The sequence below is a fragment of the Strongylocentrotus purpuratus genome, unplaced genomic scaffold (genome assembly GCF_000002235.5).
Source record: "Strongylocentrotus purpuratus isolate Spur 01 unplaced genomic scaffold, Spur_5.0 spur5_scaffold_15, whole genome shotgun sequence".
NCBI lineage: Eukaryota > Metazoa > Echinodermata > Echinoidea > Camarodonta > Strongylocentrotidae > Strongylocentrotus > Strongylocentrotus purpuratus.
In genome coordinates this window covers 35,534,206-35,549,394 of record NW_022145600.1, presented here as the reverse complement: position 1 = coordinate 35,549,394, position 15,189 = coordinate 35,534,206, and the positions used below count along the sequence as shown (strand labels likewise).

The 15,189-nt window shown below is 35.9% G+C and overlaps 1 protein-coding gene across 1 annotated transcript; it reads left to right on the top strand.

Annotated features, from left to right (window-relative positions):
• Positions 1-1,044: 1,044 nt before the first annotated feature.
• LOC105436810 lies at positions 1,045-15,181 on the top strand. The gene is made up of 14 exons (XM_030986092.1): positions 1,045-1,111; positions 1,770-1,960; positions 2,655-2,810; positions 7,280-7,427; positions 8,092-8,276; positions 8,971-9,126; positions 9,650-9,797; positions 10,462-10,646; positions 11,341-11,496; positions 12,020-12,167; positions 12,832-13,016; positions 13,776-13,931; positions 14,453-14,600; positions 15,144-15,181. Exons 1-14 carry the CDS (start codon positions 1,045-1,047, stop codon positions 15,179-15,181), a joined length of 2,067 nt encoding a protein of 688 aa, XP_030841952.1.
• The last annotated feature ends 8 nt before the right edge of the window (positions 15,182-15,189 follow it).

Genomic DNA, 15,189 nt, shown 5'->3' with positions numbered 1-15,189 from the left:
GCCACCATGTCAGTAATGAAAAAGTCACTTACACCGTACAATTTTTTTCCCGCCAATTTTTGAGGTGACTTACGGGTTTGTAGATTTATTTCTCCTCTCTTTAGGTAAAGCTACTATAAGATTACACTAGTTACATAATTGATGAGCTAAACTGTATGAAAGCAAGGTAAATTCATTGATAGGTGCATGATCATTGGTTAAAAGTTTTCTCATGGAGATAGACAAATTAGATGAATATGAGGATAAACATCAAGAATTCTTCGTCCCATTCTTTTCTTTCTACAAGGTGGATCTTTTGGACCTTTACCGTGTCATTTCAGTTGCGACTCAAGGGCGAGAAGATGTAAGCCAGTGGGTTACAAGCTACAAGCTTGCTTGTAGTACTGATGGCACGACCTTTCACACCGTGCAGGGAATTTCTACAAATCCTGGAGCTGACAGGGTAAGTTTGTTCTCTAATTATTCATTAGTTAATATTATCTGGACTCTATTTTTGAAGAATTTTGAAGGCATTTGATTTCTCATTGAAAACTATTTTAATATTTTGATATTAGGATAATTTCTTTCAACAATAAATGCAATCGTTACCTCAAGAACAGACAAACATGTTTGGTTTACTATTTACTATTCCGCATACACAAAGTATAAGAGGAGAAAGTTATTAGGTAGGATTGAAGAACTGTTTATATTTGTTAATATATTACAGCAAGCAATGCACTTCAAGTTAAAAATGTTCAATCCATTTCATTTTGTTCTATTTTATTACTAGGTCTCTTAATTTTGAAATTGTTGTCATTAGAAAATAAATTCAAAAAGAAACAAATAAATAGGCACTGTAGATGCAAACATATTTCTTAATTCAGCATGCTAAATCAGATTCTCTTTGGTTTGATTGCAATAAACTGCAGAATCACTTGAGTCATAATTATTCAAAAATGGATTGATTTTCCTGTTTCTTTGAAGATCTTTACCGGTAATGTTGACCGCAACACCATCGTGACCAACACTCTTCCTGTGCCCCAGATTTGCCGTTATGTTCGCTTGATGCCTGTCAGCTGGTTCGGCCACATCAGTCTTCGAATGGAGATCTACGGTGAAGGACCTCTCACAGGTAAGTTTTAAAACTAGTGACGCTCCAACATTGTTTCCTCCATCATTAATTTCTTCGGCGGCAATTGCTCTGGGATATATTTCACCAATGATAGAGGCTTAGTGTTATGGTTATGATTAGGTTTTAGGTTAGGTTAAAAGTAAGGGTTAGGAATAGTCCTTGTTCAAGGACTGAAGTTAAGATTTCAGTTAGTTTATGATATATGGCATTGAGTGTTGAGGATTGTTGTATCTTCGAATTCGTGTTGTAGAAGGCAATTGACGCAAGGCCGGGCTCCACATTATTCTTTTTAGAGAGGGTTGAGACGGAACTTTTGAGGATCTCTTAGGATGTACCCCAGTCCTCCGGGGTAAATTTCTAAATTGTAATTGTCCACAGTTGAAGTCTTTCTGAATAGTTTTTGATTACCCCTTTTCAAAGGAATACATCTACCTGTAGAACATAGAATGTTTTGCTTGTGTATTAATAAGCAAACGTCACGTAGTTGTCTCGGTGAGGGCCTTAAAGATACCTTAAAATGACCTTTTGTTTGCTCATACCCAGATTGTAACTTCAAATTGGCTTATTGCATGTTCATCTGATTGGACCACTCATTCATATTTGCATATTTGACCACCACTTCTTTAATTGTGCTATAAATTGTCACGCTTTTAATAACTTACAGCCAACTTGAATGACCCTGACCCTCTGGGCCTTGAGAGTTATGTCATCCCAGATTCAAGTCTGACAGCTTCCAGTGAGTATAATGCTGACCATGGTGCAAAGAGAGGTCGTCTTAACCTGGCCCGAGTCGGTAACCTGCGTGGAGCCTGGTCTGCACGAACAAACGATGCCAACCAGTGGATCCAGGTACGAAAGGTTTTTTAATTCAGACACGAAACATTTAGACAACCCTTATTTCTATGGCATCGGTTCGTGTCCCACTGCTGCCACCGTATCAGTAATGAAAAGGGTCGACAGTCAATTTTTAGGCCATAATTTAATTTGTATCCATACACTGCCATAATTCTGTAATAAGAGCCACCTGTCATTTCTATGGCATTGGTTCAAATTGCACCGCTACCACTATGTCAGTAATGAAAAAGTCACCAGTCATTTCTATACCATGGATTCATATCCCACCGCTGTCACCATTTCAGCAATAAAAGAGTCACCAGTCATTTCTATACCATGTTTTCATATCCCACCGCTACCACCAGGTCATTAATGAAAGAGTCACCAGTCATTTCTATACCATGGATTCATATCCCACCGCTGCCACCATGTCAGTAATGAAAAAGTCACTTACACCGTACAATTTTTTTTCCCGCCAATTTTTGAGGTGACTTACGGGTTTGTAGATTTATTTCTCCTCTCTTTAGGTATAGCTACTATAAGATTACAATAGTTACGTAATTGATGAGCTAAACTGTATGAAAGCAAGGTAAATTCATTGATAGGTGCATGATCATTGGTTAAAAGTTTTCTCATGGAGATAGACAAATTAGATGAATATGAGGATAAACATCAAGAATTCTTCGTCCCATTCTTTTCTTTCTACAAGGTGGATCTTTTGGACCTTTACCGTGTCATTTCAGTTGCGACTCAAGGGCGAGAAGATGTAAGCCAGTGGGTTACAAGCTACAAGCTTGCTTGTAGTACTGATGGCACGACCTTTCACACCGTGCAGGGAATTTCTACAAATCCTGGAGCTGACAGGGTAAGTTTGTTCTCTAATTATTCATTAGTTAATATTATTCATTAGTTAAAAAAAATTCCAAATATGTTGCTTGCAAGATACACATTTTGTAGCTGAGGAAGAAGCTTCTATAAAACGATTTTGGGGAGATAATTGTTTTTTCAGCCATAATGCGTCAAATGCCAGAGGTGTTGCTATTTTGTTTGGGGAAGGGGTGCAATTTAATGTAAATAAGATTGAGCGATCAAAATAAGGGAATTTTGTTGCGTTAGACCTACAGATATATAGCTATGACATAACATTAATATCCTTGTATGGTCCTAATCACGATAGTGTTAGTTTTTATGCAGATATTGAAAGACTTGCTTTGGATTTTGATAATCCATTAACAATTTTATGCGGAGATTGGAACTTGGTTCAAGATTTTGATAAAGATACATATAATTATATTCGCCTTAATAATCCTAATGCCAAGAAAAAAGTCGATCAAATGAAGAATGATTTAGATTTGATAGACCCGTGGAGAGAATTACATGTCCTGGAAAAAATGTTTACATGGCGGCAACCTACTCCTTTAAGGCGGCTAGATTGGATTATTTTTTGGTCTCCACTGAACTACTGTCATTCGTTAATAAAATAGAAATTTTACCTGGATACAGATCCGATCATTCCCTGGTCAAGCTATCTTTGAATTTAAATCATTGTATGGTAGGTCGAGGTTACTGGAAATTCAATAATTCGTTGTTAAGGGATGATAGTTATGTGGAAAAAAATAAAGATGTCATTCAACAAACGATTGAGACCTATTCTGTCCCATATAATAACAATGCAAATAGAATTGAGGTAGAAGGACAAGATACACAATATGAATTTACTGTAAATGATCAGTTATTTTTTGATACGTTGTTGACCATAATTAGAGGTGAAACAATTTTATACTCAGCCAGAAAGAAAAAAAGATTGGTAAATTTAGAATATGATTTAGAGAAAGAAATTATAGCTTTGGAGAAGGCATTGATATCAAAAACGGACAAAAATAGAGCTTTAGTCATATTAAATGAAAAGAAAGTTCAGTTAGAATCACTAAGAAAAGAAAAAATGGAAGGAATAAAGATGAGGTCAAAAATTAAATGGATGGAATATGGCGAGAAACCATCAAAATATTTTTTGAATTTAGAAAAAAGAAATGTTGTGAATAAACGTATATGCAAATTGGTCACTACTGAAAACAAGGAGATAACATCGCATGATGATATTATATCAGAAGTTGTATTATTCTACTCTAAATTGTATAAAAATAATCCTGTTGTTGATGTAGACTTAAATACAATATTAAATGATCCAGATATAAGTAAATTAACCGCTTCAATGTCACAGAAGCTCGAAGGAGAACTCTCCATCGATGAAGTTCATCAAGCACTTATAAATATGAAAAATAATAAATCACCTGGTCTAGATGGATACACCGTCGAATTTTTCAAGCATTTTTGGAAAGAATTACACATATTTTTAGTGAGATATTTGAACTTTGCATATTCATCCGGAATGTCCTATACACAGAAGTTAGGAGTCATCACTTTAATTCCCAAAGGAAAAAAAGATAGACATAATTTGAAAAATTGGAGACCCATATCTTTATTGAACGTGGTGTATAAATTAGGTTCCTCTTGTATAGCAAACAGATTAAAGAACGTACTTCCTTTTCTTATACATGAAAACCAGAAAGGCTTTATGTCAGGGCGCTTCATTGGAGAGAATATCCGTTTGTTATATGATTTATTATTGTATACTGATATCAATGACATTCCTGGTTTATTGCTGCTTATAGATTTTGAAAAAGCATTTGATTCTATTTCTCATGATTTTATTAGAAAAGTATTGCACTTTTTTAAGTTTGGTCCCTCTATTGTAAAATGGGTTAATGTATTCTATGAAAATGCTCAATCCTGTGTATTAATCAATGGACACCTGTCTCCAAGATTTTCAATAGAGCGAGGTTGTCGTCAAGGAGATCCCATGTCAGCTCTTATCTTTCTATCATGCGCCGAAATACTAGGTCTCTTGTTTAGAAATTCCGATTCCATTGTTGGTTTGAGCTTACCTGGTAGACAACTTAAAATAATTCAATATGCAGACGATACTCTTCTAACATTGAATGGGTCAGTAATGGAATTAAACTGTGCATTAAACATTTTAGATCAATACAATGCAATGTCTGGTTTAAAAGTTAATATACAGAAGACACATGCGATTTGGATTGGAGGATTTAAAAACAAGAAAAATGGTGTTCTTTTGAATAGAAATCTAAATTGGGTGTTTGATGATTATTTCAGATATTTAGGTATAGACTTTTGTACGGATTTGCCCAAATTGATAATTCACAATTATAATGAAAAATTTAAAGAAATAAAAAGTCAAATGACATCGTGGTTGAGACGATACTTAACTGTTCTTGGAAGAATCACTGTCGTCAAGTCATTGTTGGTATCCAAATTAAACTACCTTTTTTTGTCCCTCCCTAATCCTGGTGAAAATCTTTTGAAAGATATAAATGCTCACTTTTATAGATTTATATGGGGGGAGAAACCTGATAAAATAAGTAGAAATCAAATGTCACAAAGTTACTCAGACGGAGGGGTTAAAATGATAGATATATACACACATTGCCAATCATTAAAAATTTCCTGGATTAAGAGATTAGTAATTGGCTCAATAGATAGCAATATCCTCTGTCTTTTGCAATCTTTCTTACCTGAACGGCAAGATTTAAAATTATATATGGGAAACAATTATTTTCGGGAACTGGCAGGTAAAACAAAGAACCTTTTTTGGAAAGAAATGTTCATGGCTTATAGTATGCTCTTGTCCATGCATCATGATAACATTTCTTGCCAACCCTTATGGAATAATGATTACATTAAAATAGGCAATAGCTCAATATATAATAAAAAATTGTGTCAAAAGGGAGTTCGTTTTGTTAACGATATTTTAGACACAAATGGTGATTTTCTCTCTCTGGAACAATTTCAAGAAAAGTATAATATTCAAATAAATTTTCTTTTTTATCGTGGATTATGCGATGCAATTAGACAAGGGTTTAACAATTGTACTATTTTTAACAAGGTGCCACAACCTCTTTTCCCAGATACAATGGCATTTGTTATGAAACGTATTAAAGGATGTTCACATATCTATGCAATATTATTAAAGAGAAGAAAAGGACTATGTAAAAGTTTCTTAAATGGAAATGCATTTTCGACCTGAATGATAAGAGTTGGGAAACACATTGTTCTATTGGGTTTAATTGTACCATTGATGTGGGCTTACGATGGTTTCAGTTTAAAGTCTTGCAACGCATATTATATACGAACGATCTACTGTTTAAAATGAATTTAATCCCAAGAAAAGAATGTACATTTTGTAATGAACAGATTGAAACAGTTATACATCTGCTATGTGATTGTACGCATGTTAAAAATATTTGGGGTAGGTTAGAACACTGGATTAATACTGGAACTGGAAATAAATTAACATTTTCATTACAAGATAAATTATTTGGTTTAAAAGGTTCAAATAATTATGCATTGAATTGTATACTGATTGTGGTGCGACAGATGGTGTATACTTGCAAAATAAAGAAACAATTGCCCGACTTTGATAGTATTAGAGTTTCGATTATAAATTACTTCAAAAACGAAAAGTATATTGCAAATTCGAATTGTAGAAATAATAAATTCACAAGAAAATGGTTTCAATTCAGGAATTTGTTTACTTAAAATGATATTTTTTCTGTATTTGTTTTTCTTTCCATGAGTGTTAGAAATGAATTATTGATTTGTTAGTTTTCTGTTAACTCAACAGCTCAACAATACTTGTATCTTGAAAAGCCAATTTTATTTGAATTATGTTATTATGTAAATTACCTTGAATATATATTTTTGTATGTGTTTCAAATGAAAATCAATAAAATCCCTGTGGAGGGAAAAATATGAAAAAAAAAAAAAAATTATCTGGACTCTATTTTTGAAGAATTTTGAAGGCATTTGATTTCTCATTGAAAACTATTTTAATATTTTGATATTAGGATAATTTCTTTCAACAATAAATGCAATCGTTACCTCAAGAACAGACAAACATGTTTGGTTTACTATTTACTATTCCGCATACACAAAGTATAAGAGGAGAAAGTTATTAGGTAGGATTGAAGAACTGTTTATATTTGTTAATATATTACAGCAAGCAATGCACTTCAAGTTAAAAATGTTCAATCCATTTCATTTTGTTCTATTTTATTACTAGGTCTCTTAATTTTGAAATTGTCATTAGAAAATAAATTCAAAAAGAAACAAATAAATAGGCACTGTAGATGCAAACATATTTCTTAATTCAGCATGCTAAATCAGATTCTCTTTGGTTTGATTGCAATTAACTGCAGAATCAATTGAGTCATAATTATTCAAAAATGGATTGATTTTCCTGTTTCTTTAAAGATCTTCACCGGTAATGTTGACCGCAACACCATCGTGACCAACACTCTTCCTGTGCCCCAGATTTGCCGTTATGTTCGCTTGATGCCTGTCAGCTGGTTCGGCCACATCAGTCTTCGAATGGAGATCTACGGTGAAGGCCCTCTCACAGGTAAGTTTTAAAACTAGTGACGCTCCAACATTGTTTCCTCCATCATTAATTTCTTCGGCGGCAATTGCTCTAGGATATATTTCACCAATGATAGAGGCTTAGTGTTATGGTTATGATTAGGTTTTAGGTTAGGTTAAAAGTAAGGGTTTGGAATAGTCCTTCTTCAAGGACTGAAGTTAAGATTTCAGTTAGTTTATGATATATGGCATTGAGTGTTGAGGATTGTTGTATCTTCGAATTCGTGTTGTAGAAGGCAATTGACGCAAGGCCGGGCTCCACATTATTCTTTTTAGAGAGGGTTGAGACGGAACTTTTGAGGATCTCTTAGGATGTACCCCAGTCCTCCGGGGTAAATTTCTAAATTGTAATTGTCCACAGTTGAAGTCTTTCTGAATAGTCTTTGATTACCCCTTTTCAAAGGAATACATCTACCTGTTGAACATAGAATGTTTTGCTTATGTATTAATAAGCAAACATCACGTAGTTGTCTCGGTGAGGGCCTTTAAAATACCTTAAAATGACCTTTTGTTTGCTCATACCCAGATTGTAACTTCAAATTGGCTTATTGCATGTTCATCTGATTGGACCACTCATTCATATTTGCATATTTTACCACCACTTCCTTCATTGTGCTATAAATTGTCACGCTTTTAATAACTTAAAGCCAACTTGAATGACCCTGACCCTCTGGGCCTTGAGAGTTATGTCATCCCAGATTCAAGTCTGACAGCTTCCAGTGAGTATAATGCTGACCATGGTGCAAAGAGAGGTCGTCTTAACCTGGCCCGAGTCGGTAACCTGCGTGGAGCCTGGTCTGCACGAACAAACGATGCCAACCAGTGGATCCAGGTACGAAAGTTTTTTTAATTCAGACACGAAACATTTAGACAATCCTTATTTCTATGGCATCGGTTCGTGTCCCACTGCTGCCACCGTATCAGTAATGAAAAGGGTCGACAGTCATTTTTTAGGCCATTATTTAATTTGTATCCATACACTGCCATAATTCTGTAATAAGAGCCACCTGTCATTTCTATGGCATTGGTTCAAATTGCACCGCTACCACTATGTCAGTAATGAAAAAGTCACCAGTCATTTCTATACCATGGATTCATATCCCACCGCTGTCACCATGTCAGCAATAAAAGAGTCACCGGTCATTTCTTTATCATGTATTCGTAACCCACCGCTACCACCAGGTCATTAATGAAAGAGTTACCAGTCATTTCTATACCATGGATTCATATCCCACCGCTGCCACCATGTCAGTAATGAAAAAGTCACTTACACCGTACAATTTTTTTTCCCGCCAATTTTTGAGGTGACTTACGGGTTCGTAGATTTATTTCTCCTCTCTTTAGGTAAAGCTACTATAAGATTGCCTTAGTTACATAATTGATGAGCTGACCTGTATGAAAGCAAGGTAAATTCATTGATAGGTGCATGATCATTGGTTAAAAGTTTTCTCATGGAGATAGACAAATTAGATGAATATGAGGATAAACATCGAGAATTCTTCGTCCCATTCTTTTCTTTCTACAAGGTGGATCTTTTGGACCTTTACCGTGTCATTTCAGTTGCGACTCAAGGGCGAGAAGATGTTAGCCAATGGGTTACAAGCTACAAGCTTGCTTGTAGTACTGATGGCGCGACCTTTCACACCGTGCAGGGCATTTCTACAAATCCTGGAGCTGACAGGGTAAGTTTGTTCTCTAATTATTCATTTTTTAATATTACCTTGACTCTATTCTTGAAGAATTTTGAAGGCATTTGATTTCTCATTGAAAACTATTTTAATATTTTGATATTAGGATAATTTCTTTCAACAATAAATGCAATCGTTACCTCAAGAACAGACAAACATGTTTGGTTTACTATTTACTATTCCGCATACACAAAGTATAAGAGGAGAAAGTTATTAGGTAGGATTGAAGAACTGTTTATATTTGTTAATATATTACAGCAAGCAATGCACTTCAAGTTAAAAATGTTCAATCCATTTCATTTTGTTCTATTTTATTACTAGGTCTCTTAATTTTGAAATTGTTGTCATTAGAAAATAAATTCAAAAAGAAACAAATAAATAGGCACTGTAGATGCAAACATATTTCTTAATTCAGCATGCTAAATCAGATTCTCTTTGGTTTGATTGCAATTAATTGCAGAATTAATTGAGTCATAATTATTCAAAAAATGGATTGATTTTTCCTGTTTCTTTGAAGATCTTCACCGGTAATGTTGACCGCAACACCATCGTGACCAACACTCTTCCTGTGCCCCAGATTTGCCGTTATGTTCGCTTGATGCCTGTCAGCTGGTTCGGCCACATCAGTCTTCGAATGGAGATCTACGGTGAAGGCCCTCTCACAGGTAAGTTTTAATACTAGTGACGCTCCAACATTGTTTCCTCCATCATTAATTTCTTCGGCGGCAATTGCTCTAGGATATATTTCACCAATGATAGAGGCTTAGTGTTATGGTTATGATTAGGTTTTAGGTTAGGTTAAAAGTAAGGGTTTGGAATAGTCCTTCTTCAAGGACTGAAGTTAAGATTTCAGTTAGTTTATGATATATGGCATTGAGTGTTGAGGATTGTTGTATCTTCGAATTCGTGTTGTAGAAGGCAATTGACGCAAGGCCGGGCTCCACATTATTCTTTTTAGAGAGGGTTGAGACGGAACTTTTGAGGATCTCTTAGGATGTACCCCAGTCCTCCGGGGTAAATTTCTAAATTGTAATTGTCCACAGTTGAAGTCTTTCTGAATAGTCTTTGATTACCCCTTTTCAAAGGAATACATCTACCTGTTGAACATAGAATGTTTTGCTTATGTATTAATAAGCAAACATCACGTAGTTGTCTCGGTGAGGGCCTTTAAAATACCTTAAAATGACCTTTTGTTTGCTCATACCCAGATTGTAACTTCAAATTGGCTTATTGCATGTTCATCTGATTGGACCACTCATTCATATTTGCATATTTTACCACCACTTCATAAATTGTGCTATAAATTGTCACGCTTTTAATAATTTACAGCCAACTTGAATGACCCTGACCCTCTGGGCCTTGAGAGTTATGTCATCCCAGATTCAAGTCTGACAGCTTCCAGTGAGTATAATGCTGACCATGGTGCAAAGAGAGGTCGTCTTAACCTGGCCCGAGTCGGTAACCTGCGTGGAGCCTGGTCTGCACGAACAAACGATGCCAACCAGTGGATCCAGGTACGAAAGGTTTTTTAATTCAGACACGAAACATTTAGACAACCCTTATTTCTATGGCATCGGTTCGTGTCCCACTGCTGCCACCGTATTAGTAATGAAAAGGGTCGACAGTCAATTTTTAGGCCATAATTTAATTTGTATCTATACACTGCCATAATTCTTTAATAAGAGCCACCTGTCATTTCTATGGCATTGGTTCAAATTGCACCGCTACCACTATGTCAGTAATGAAAAAGTCACCAGTCATTTCTATACCATGGATTCATATCCCACTGCTGTCACCATGTCAGCAATAAAAGAGTCACCGGTCATTTCTATACCATGTATTCGTATCCCACCGCTACCACCAGGTCATTAATGAAAGAGTCACCAGTCATTTCTATACCATGGATTCATATCCCACCGCTGCCACCATGTCAGTAGTGAAAAAGTCACTTACACCGTACAATTGTTTTTCCCGCCAATTTTTGAGGTGACTTACGGGTTTGTAGATTTATTTCTCCTCTCTTTAGGTAAAGCTACTATAAGATTGCCATAGTTACATAATTGATGAGCTGAACTGTATGAAAGCAAGGTAAATTCATTGATAGGTGCATGATCATTGGTTAAAAGTTTTCTCATGGAGATAGACAAATTAGATGAATATGAGGATAAACATCAATAATTCTTCGTCCCATTCTTTTCTTTCTACAAGGTGGATCTTTTGGACCTTTACCGTGTCATTTCAGTTGCGACTCAAGGGCGAGAAGATGTTAGCCAGTGGGTTACAAGCTACAAGCTTGCTTGTAGTACTGATGGCACGACCTTTCACACCGTGCAGGGCATTTCTACAAATCCTGGAGCTGACAGGGTAAGTTTGTTCTCTAATTATTCATTTTTTTAATATTACCCTAACTCTGTTCTTGAAGAATTTTGAAGGCATTTGATTTCTCATTGAAAACTATTTTAATATTTTGATATTAGGATAATTTCTTTCAACAATAAATACAATCGTTACCTCAAGAACAGACAAACATGTTTGGTTTACCATTTACTATTCCGCATACACAAAGTATAAGAGGAGAAAGTTATTAGGTAGGATTGAAGAACTGTTTATATTTGTTAATATATTACAGCAAGCAATGCACTTCAAGTTAAAAATGTTCAATCCATTTCATTTTGTTCTATTTTATTACTAGGTCTCTTAATTTTGAAATTGTTGTCATTAGAAAATAAATTCAAAAAGAAACAAATAAATAGGCACTGTAGATGCAAACATATTTCTTAATTCAGCATGCTAAATCAGATTCTCTTTGGTTTGATTGCAATTAATGGCAGAATCAATTGAGTCATAATTATTCAAAAAATGGATTGATTTTCCTTTTTCTTTGAAGATCTTCACCGGTAATGTTGACCGCAACACCATCGTGACCAACACTCTTCCTGTGCCCCAGATTTGCCGTTATGTTCGCTTGATGCCTGTCAGCTGGTTCGGCCACATCAGTCTTCGAATGGAGATCTACGGTGAAGGCCCTCTCACAGGTAAGTTTTAAAACTAGTGACGCTCCAACATTGTTTCCTCCATCATTAATTTCTTCGGCGGCAATTGCTCTAGGATATATTTCACCAATGATAGAGGCTTAGTGTTATGGTTATGATTAGGTTTTAGGTTAGGTTAAAAGTAAGGGTTTGGAATAGTCCTTCTTCAAGGACTGAAGTTAAGATTTCAGTTAGTTTATGATATATGGCATTGAGTGTTGAGGATTGTTGTATCTTCGAATTCGTGTTGTAGAAGGCAATTGACGCAAGGCCGGGCTCCACATTATTCTTTTTAGAGAGGGTTGAGACGGAACTTTTGAGGATCTCTTAGGATGTACCCCAGTCCTCCGGGGTAAATTTCTAAATTGTAATTGTCCACAGTTGAAGTCTTTCTGAATAGTCTTTGATTACCCCTTTTCAAAGGAATACATCTACCTGTTGAACATAGAATGTTTTGCTTATGTATTAATAAGCAAACATCACGTAGTTGTCTCGGTGAGGGCCTTTAAAATACCTTAAAATGACCTTTTGTTTGCTCATACCCAGATTGTAACTTCAAATTGGCTTATTGCATGTTCATCTGATTGGACCACTCATTCATATTTGCATATTTTACCACCACTTCCTTCATTGTGCTATAAATTGTCACGCTTTTAATAACTTAAAGCCAACTTGAATGACCCTGACCCTCTGGGCCTTGAGAGTTATGTCATCCCAGATTCAAGTCTGACAGCTTCCAGTGAGTATAATGCTGACCATGGTGCAAAGAGAGGTCGTCTTAACCTGGCCCGAGTCGGTAACCTGCGTGGAGCCTGGTCTGCACGAACAAACGATGCCAACCAGTGGATCCAGGTACGAAAGGTTTTTTAATTCAGACACGAAACATTTAGACAACCCTTATTTCTATGGCATCGGTTCGTGTCCCACTGCTGCCACCGTATCAGTAATGAAAAGGGTCGACAGTCAATTTTTAGGCCATAATTTAATTTGTATCCATACACTGCCATAATTCTGTAATAAGAGCCACCTGTCATTTCTATGGCATTGGTTCAAATTGCACCGCTACCACTATGTCAGTAATGAAAAAGTCACCAGTCATTTCTATACCATGGATTCATATCCCACCGCTGTCACCATGTCAGCAATAAAAGAGTCACCAGTCATTTCTATACCATGTTTTCATATCCCACCGCTACCACCAGGTCATTAATGAAAGAGTCACCAGTCATTTCTATACCATGGATTCATATCCCACCGCTGTCACCATGTCAGCAATAAATGAGTCACCAGTCATTTCTATACCATGGATTCATATCCCACCGCTGCCACCATGTCAGTAATGAAAAAGTCACTTACACCGTACAATTTTTTTTCCCGCCAATTTTGGAGGTGACTTACGGGTTGGTAGATTTATTTCTCCTCTCTTTAGGTAAAGCTACTATAAGATTACACTAGTTACATAATTGATGAGCTAAACTGTATGAAAGCAAGGTAAATTCATTGATAGGTGCATGATCATTGGTTAAAAGTTTTCTCATGGAGATAGACAAATTAGATGAATATGAGGATAAACATCAAGAATTCTTCGTCCCATTCTTTTCTTTCTACAAGGTGGATCTTTTGGACCTTTACCGTGTCATTTCAGTTGCGACTCAAGGGCGAGAAGATGTAAGCCAGTGGGTTACAAGCTACAAGCTTGCTTGTAGTACTGATGGCACAACCTTTCACACCGTGCAGGGAATTTCTACAAATCCCGGAGCTGACAGGGTAAGTTTGTTCTCTAATTATTCATTAGTTAATATTACCCTGACTCTGTTCTTGAAGAATTTTGAAGGCATTTGATTTCTCATTGAAAACTATTTTAATATTTTGATATTAGGATAATTTCTTTCAACAATAAGTGCAATCGTTACCTCAAGAACAGACAAACATGTTTGGTTTACTATTTACTATTCCGCATACACAAGGTATAAGAGGAGAAAGTTATTAGGTAGGATTGAAGAACTGTTTATATTTGTTAATATATTACAGCAAGCAATGCACTTCAAGTTAAAAATGTTCAATCCATTTCATTTTGTTCTATTTTATTACTAGGTCTCTTAATTTTGAAATTGTTGTCATTAGAAAATACATTCAAAAAGAAACAAATAAATAGGCACTGTAGATGCAAACATATTTCTTAATTCAGCATGCTAAATCAGATTCTCTTTGGTTTGATTGCAATTAACTGCAGAATTAATTGTGTCATAATTATTCAAAAATGGATTGATTTTCCTGTTTCTTTGAAGATCTTCACCGGTAATGTTGACCGCAACACCATCGTGACCAACACTCTTCCTGTGTCCCAGATTTGCCGTTATGTTCGCTTGATGCCTGTCAGCTGGTTCGGCCACATCAGTCTTCGAATGGAGATCTACGGTGATGGCCCTCTCACAGGTAAGTTTTAAAACTAGTGACGCTCCAACATTGTTTCCTCCATCATTAATTTCTTCGGCGGCAATTGCTCTAGGATATATTTCACCAATGATAGAGGCTTAGTGTTATGGTTATGATTAGGTTTTAGGTTAGGTTAAAAGTAAGGGTTAGGAATAGTCCTTGTTCAAGGACTGAAGTTAAGATTTCAGTTAGTTTATGATATATGGCATTGAGTGTTGAGGATTGTTGTATCTTCGAATTCGTGTTGTAGAAGGCAATTGACGCAAGGCCGGGCTCCACATTATTCTTTTTAGAGAGGGTTGAGACGGAACTTTTGAGGATCTCTTAGGATGTACCCCAGTCCTCCAGGGTAAATTTCTAAATTGTAATTGTCCACAGTTGAAGTCTTTCTGAATAGTTTTTGATTACCCCTTTTCAAAGGAATACATCTACCTGTAGAACATAGAATGTTTTGCTTGTGTATTAAAAAGCAAACATCACGTAGTTGTCTCGGTGAGGGCCTTAAAAATACCTTAAAATGACCTTTTGTTTGCTCATACCCAGATTGTAACTACAAATTGGCTTATTGCATGTTCATCTGATTGGACCA

Coding starts and splice junctions, on each gene's coding strand:
- LOC105436810 (XM_030986092.1), top strand. CDS start 1,045: ATGCCTGTCAGCTGGTTCGGCCACATCAGTCTTCGAATGGAGATCTAC. Junction 1,961..2,654: donor ATGCCAACCAGTGGATCCAG/GTACGAAAGGTT, acceptor TCTTTCTACAAG/GTGGATCTTTTGGACCTTTA. Junction 10,647..11,340: donor ATGCCAACCAGTGGATCCAG/GTACGAAAGGTT, acceptor TCTTTCTACAAG/GTGGATCTTTTGGACCTTTA.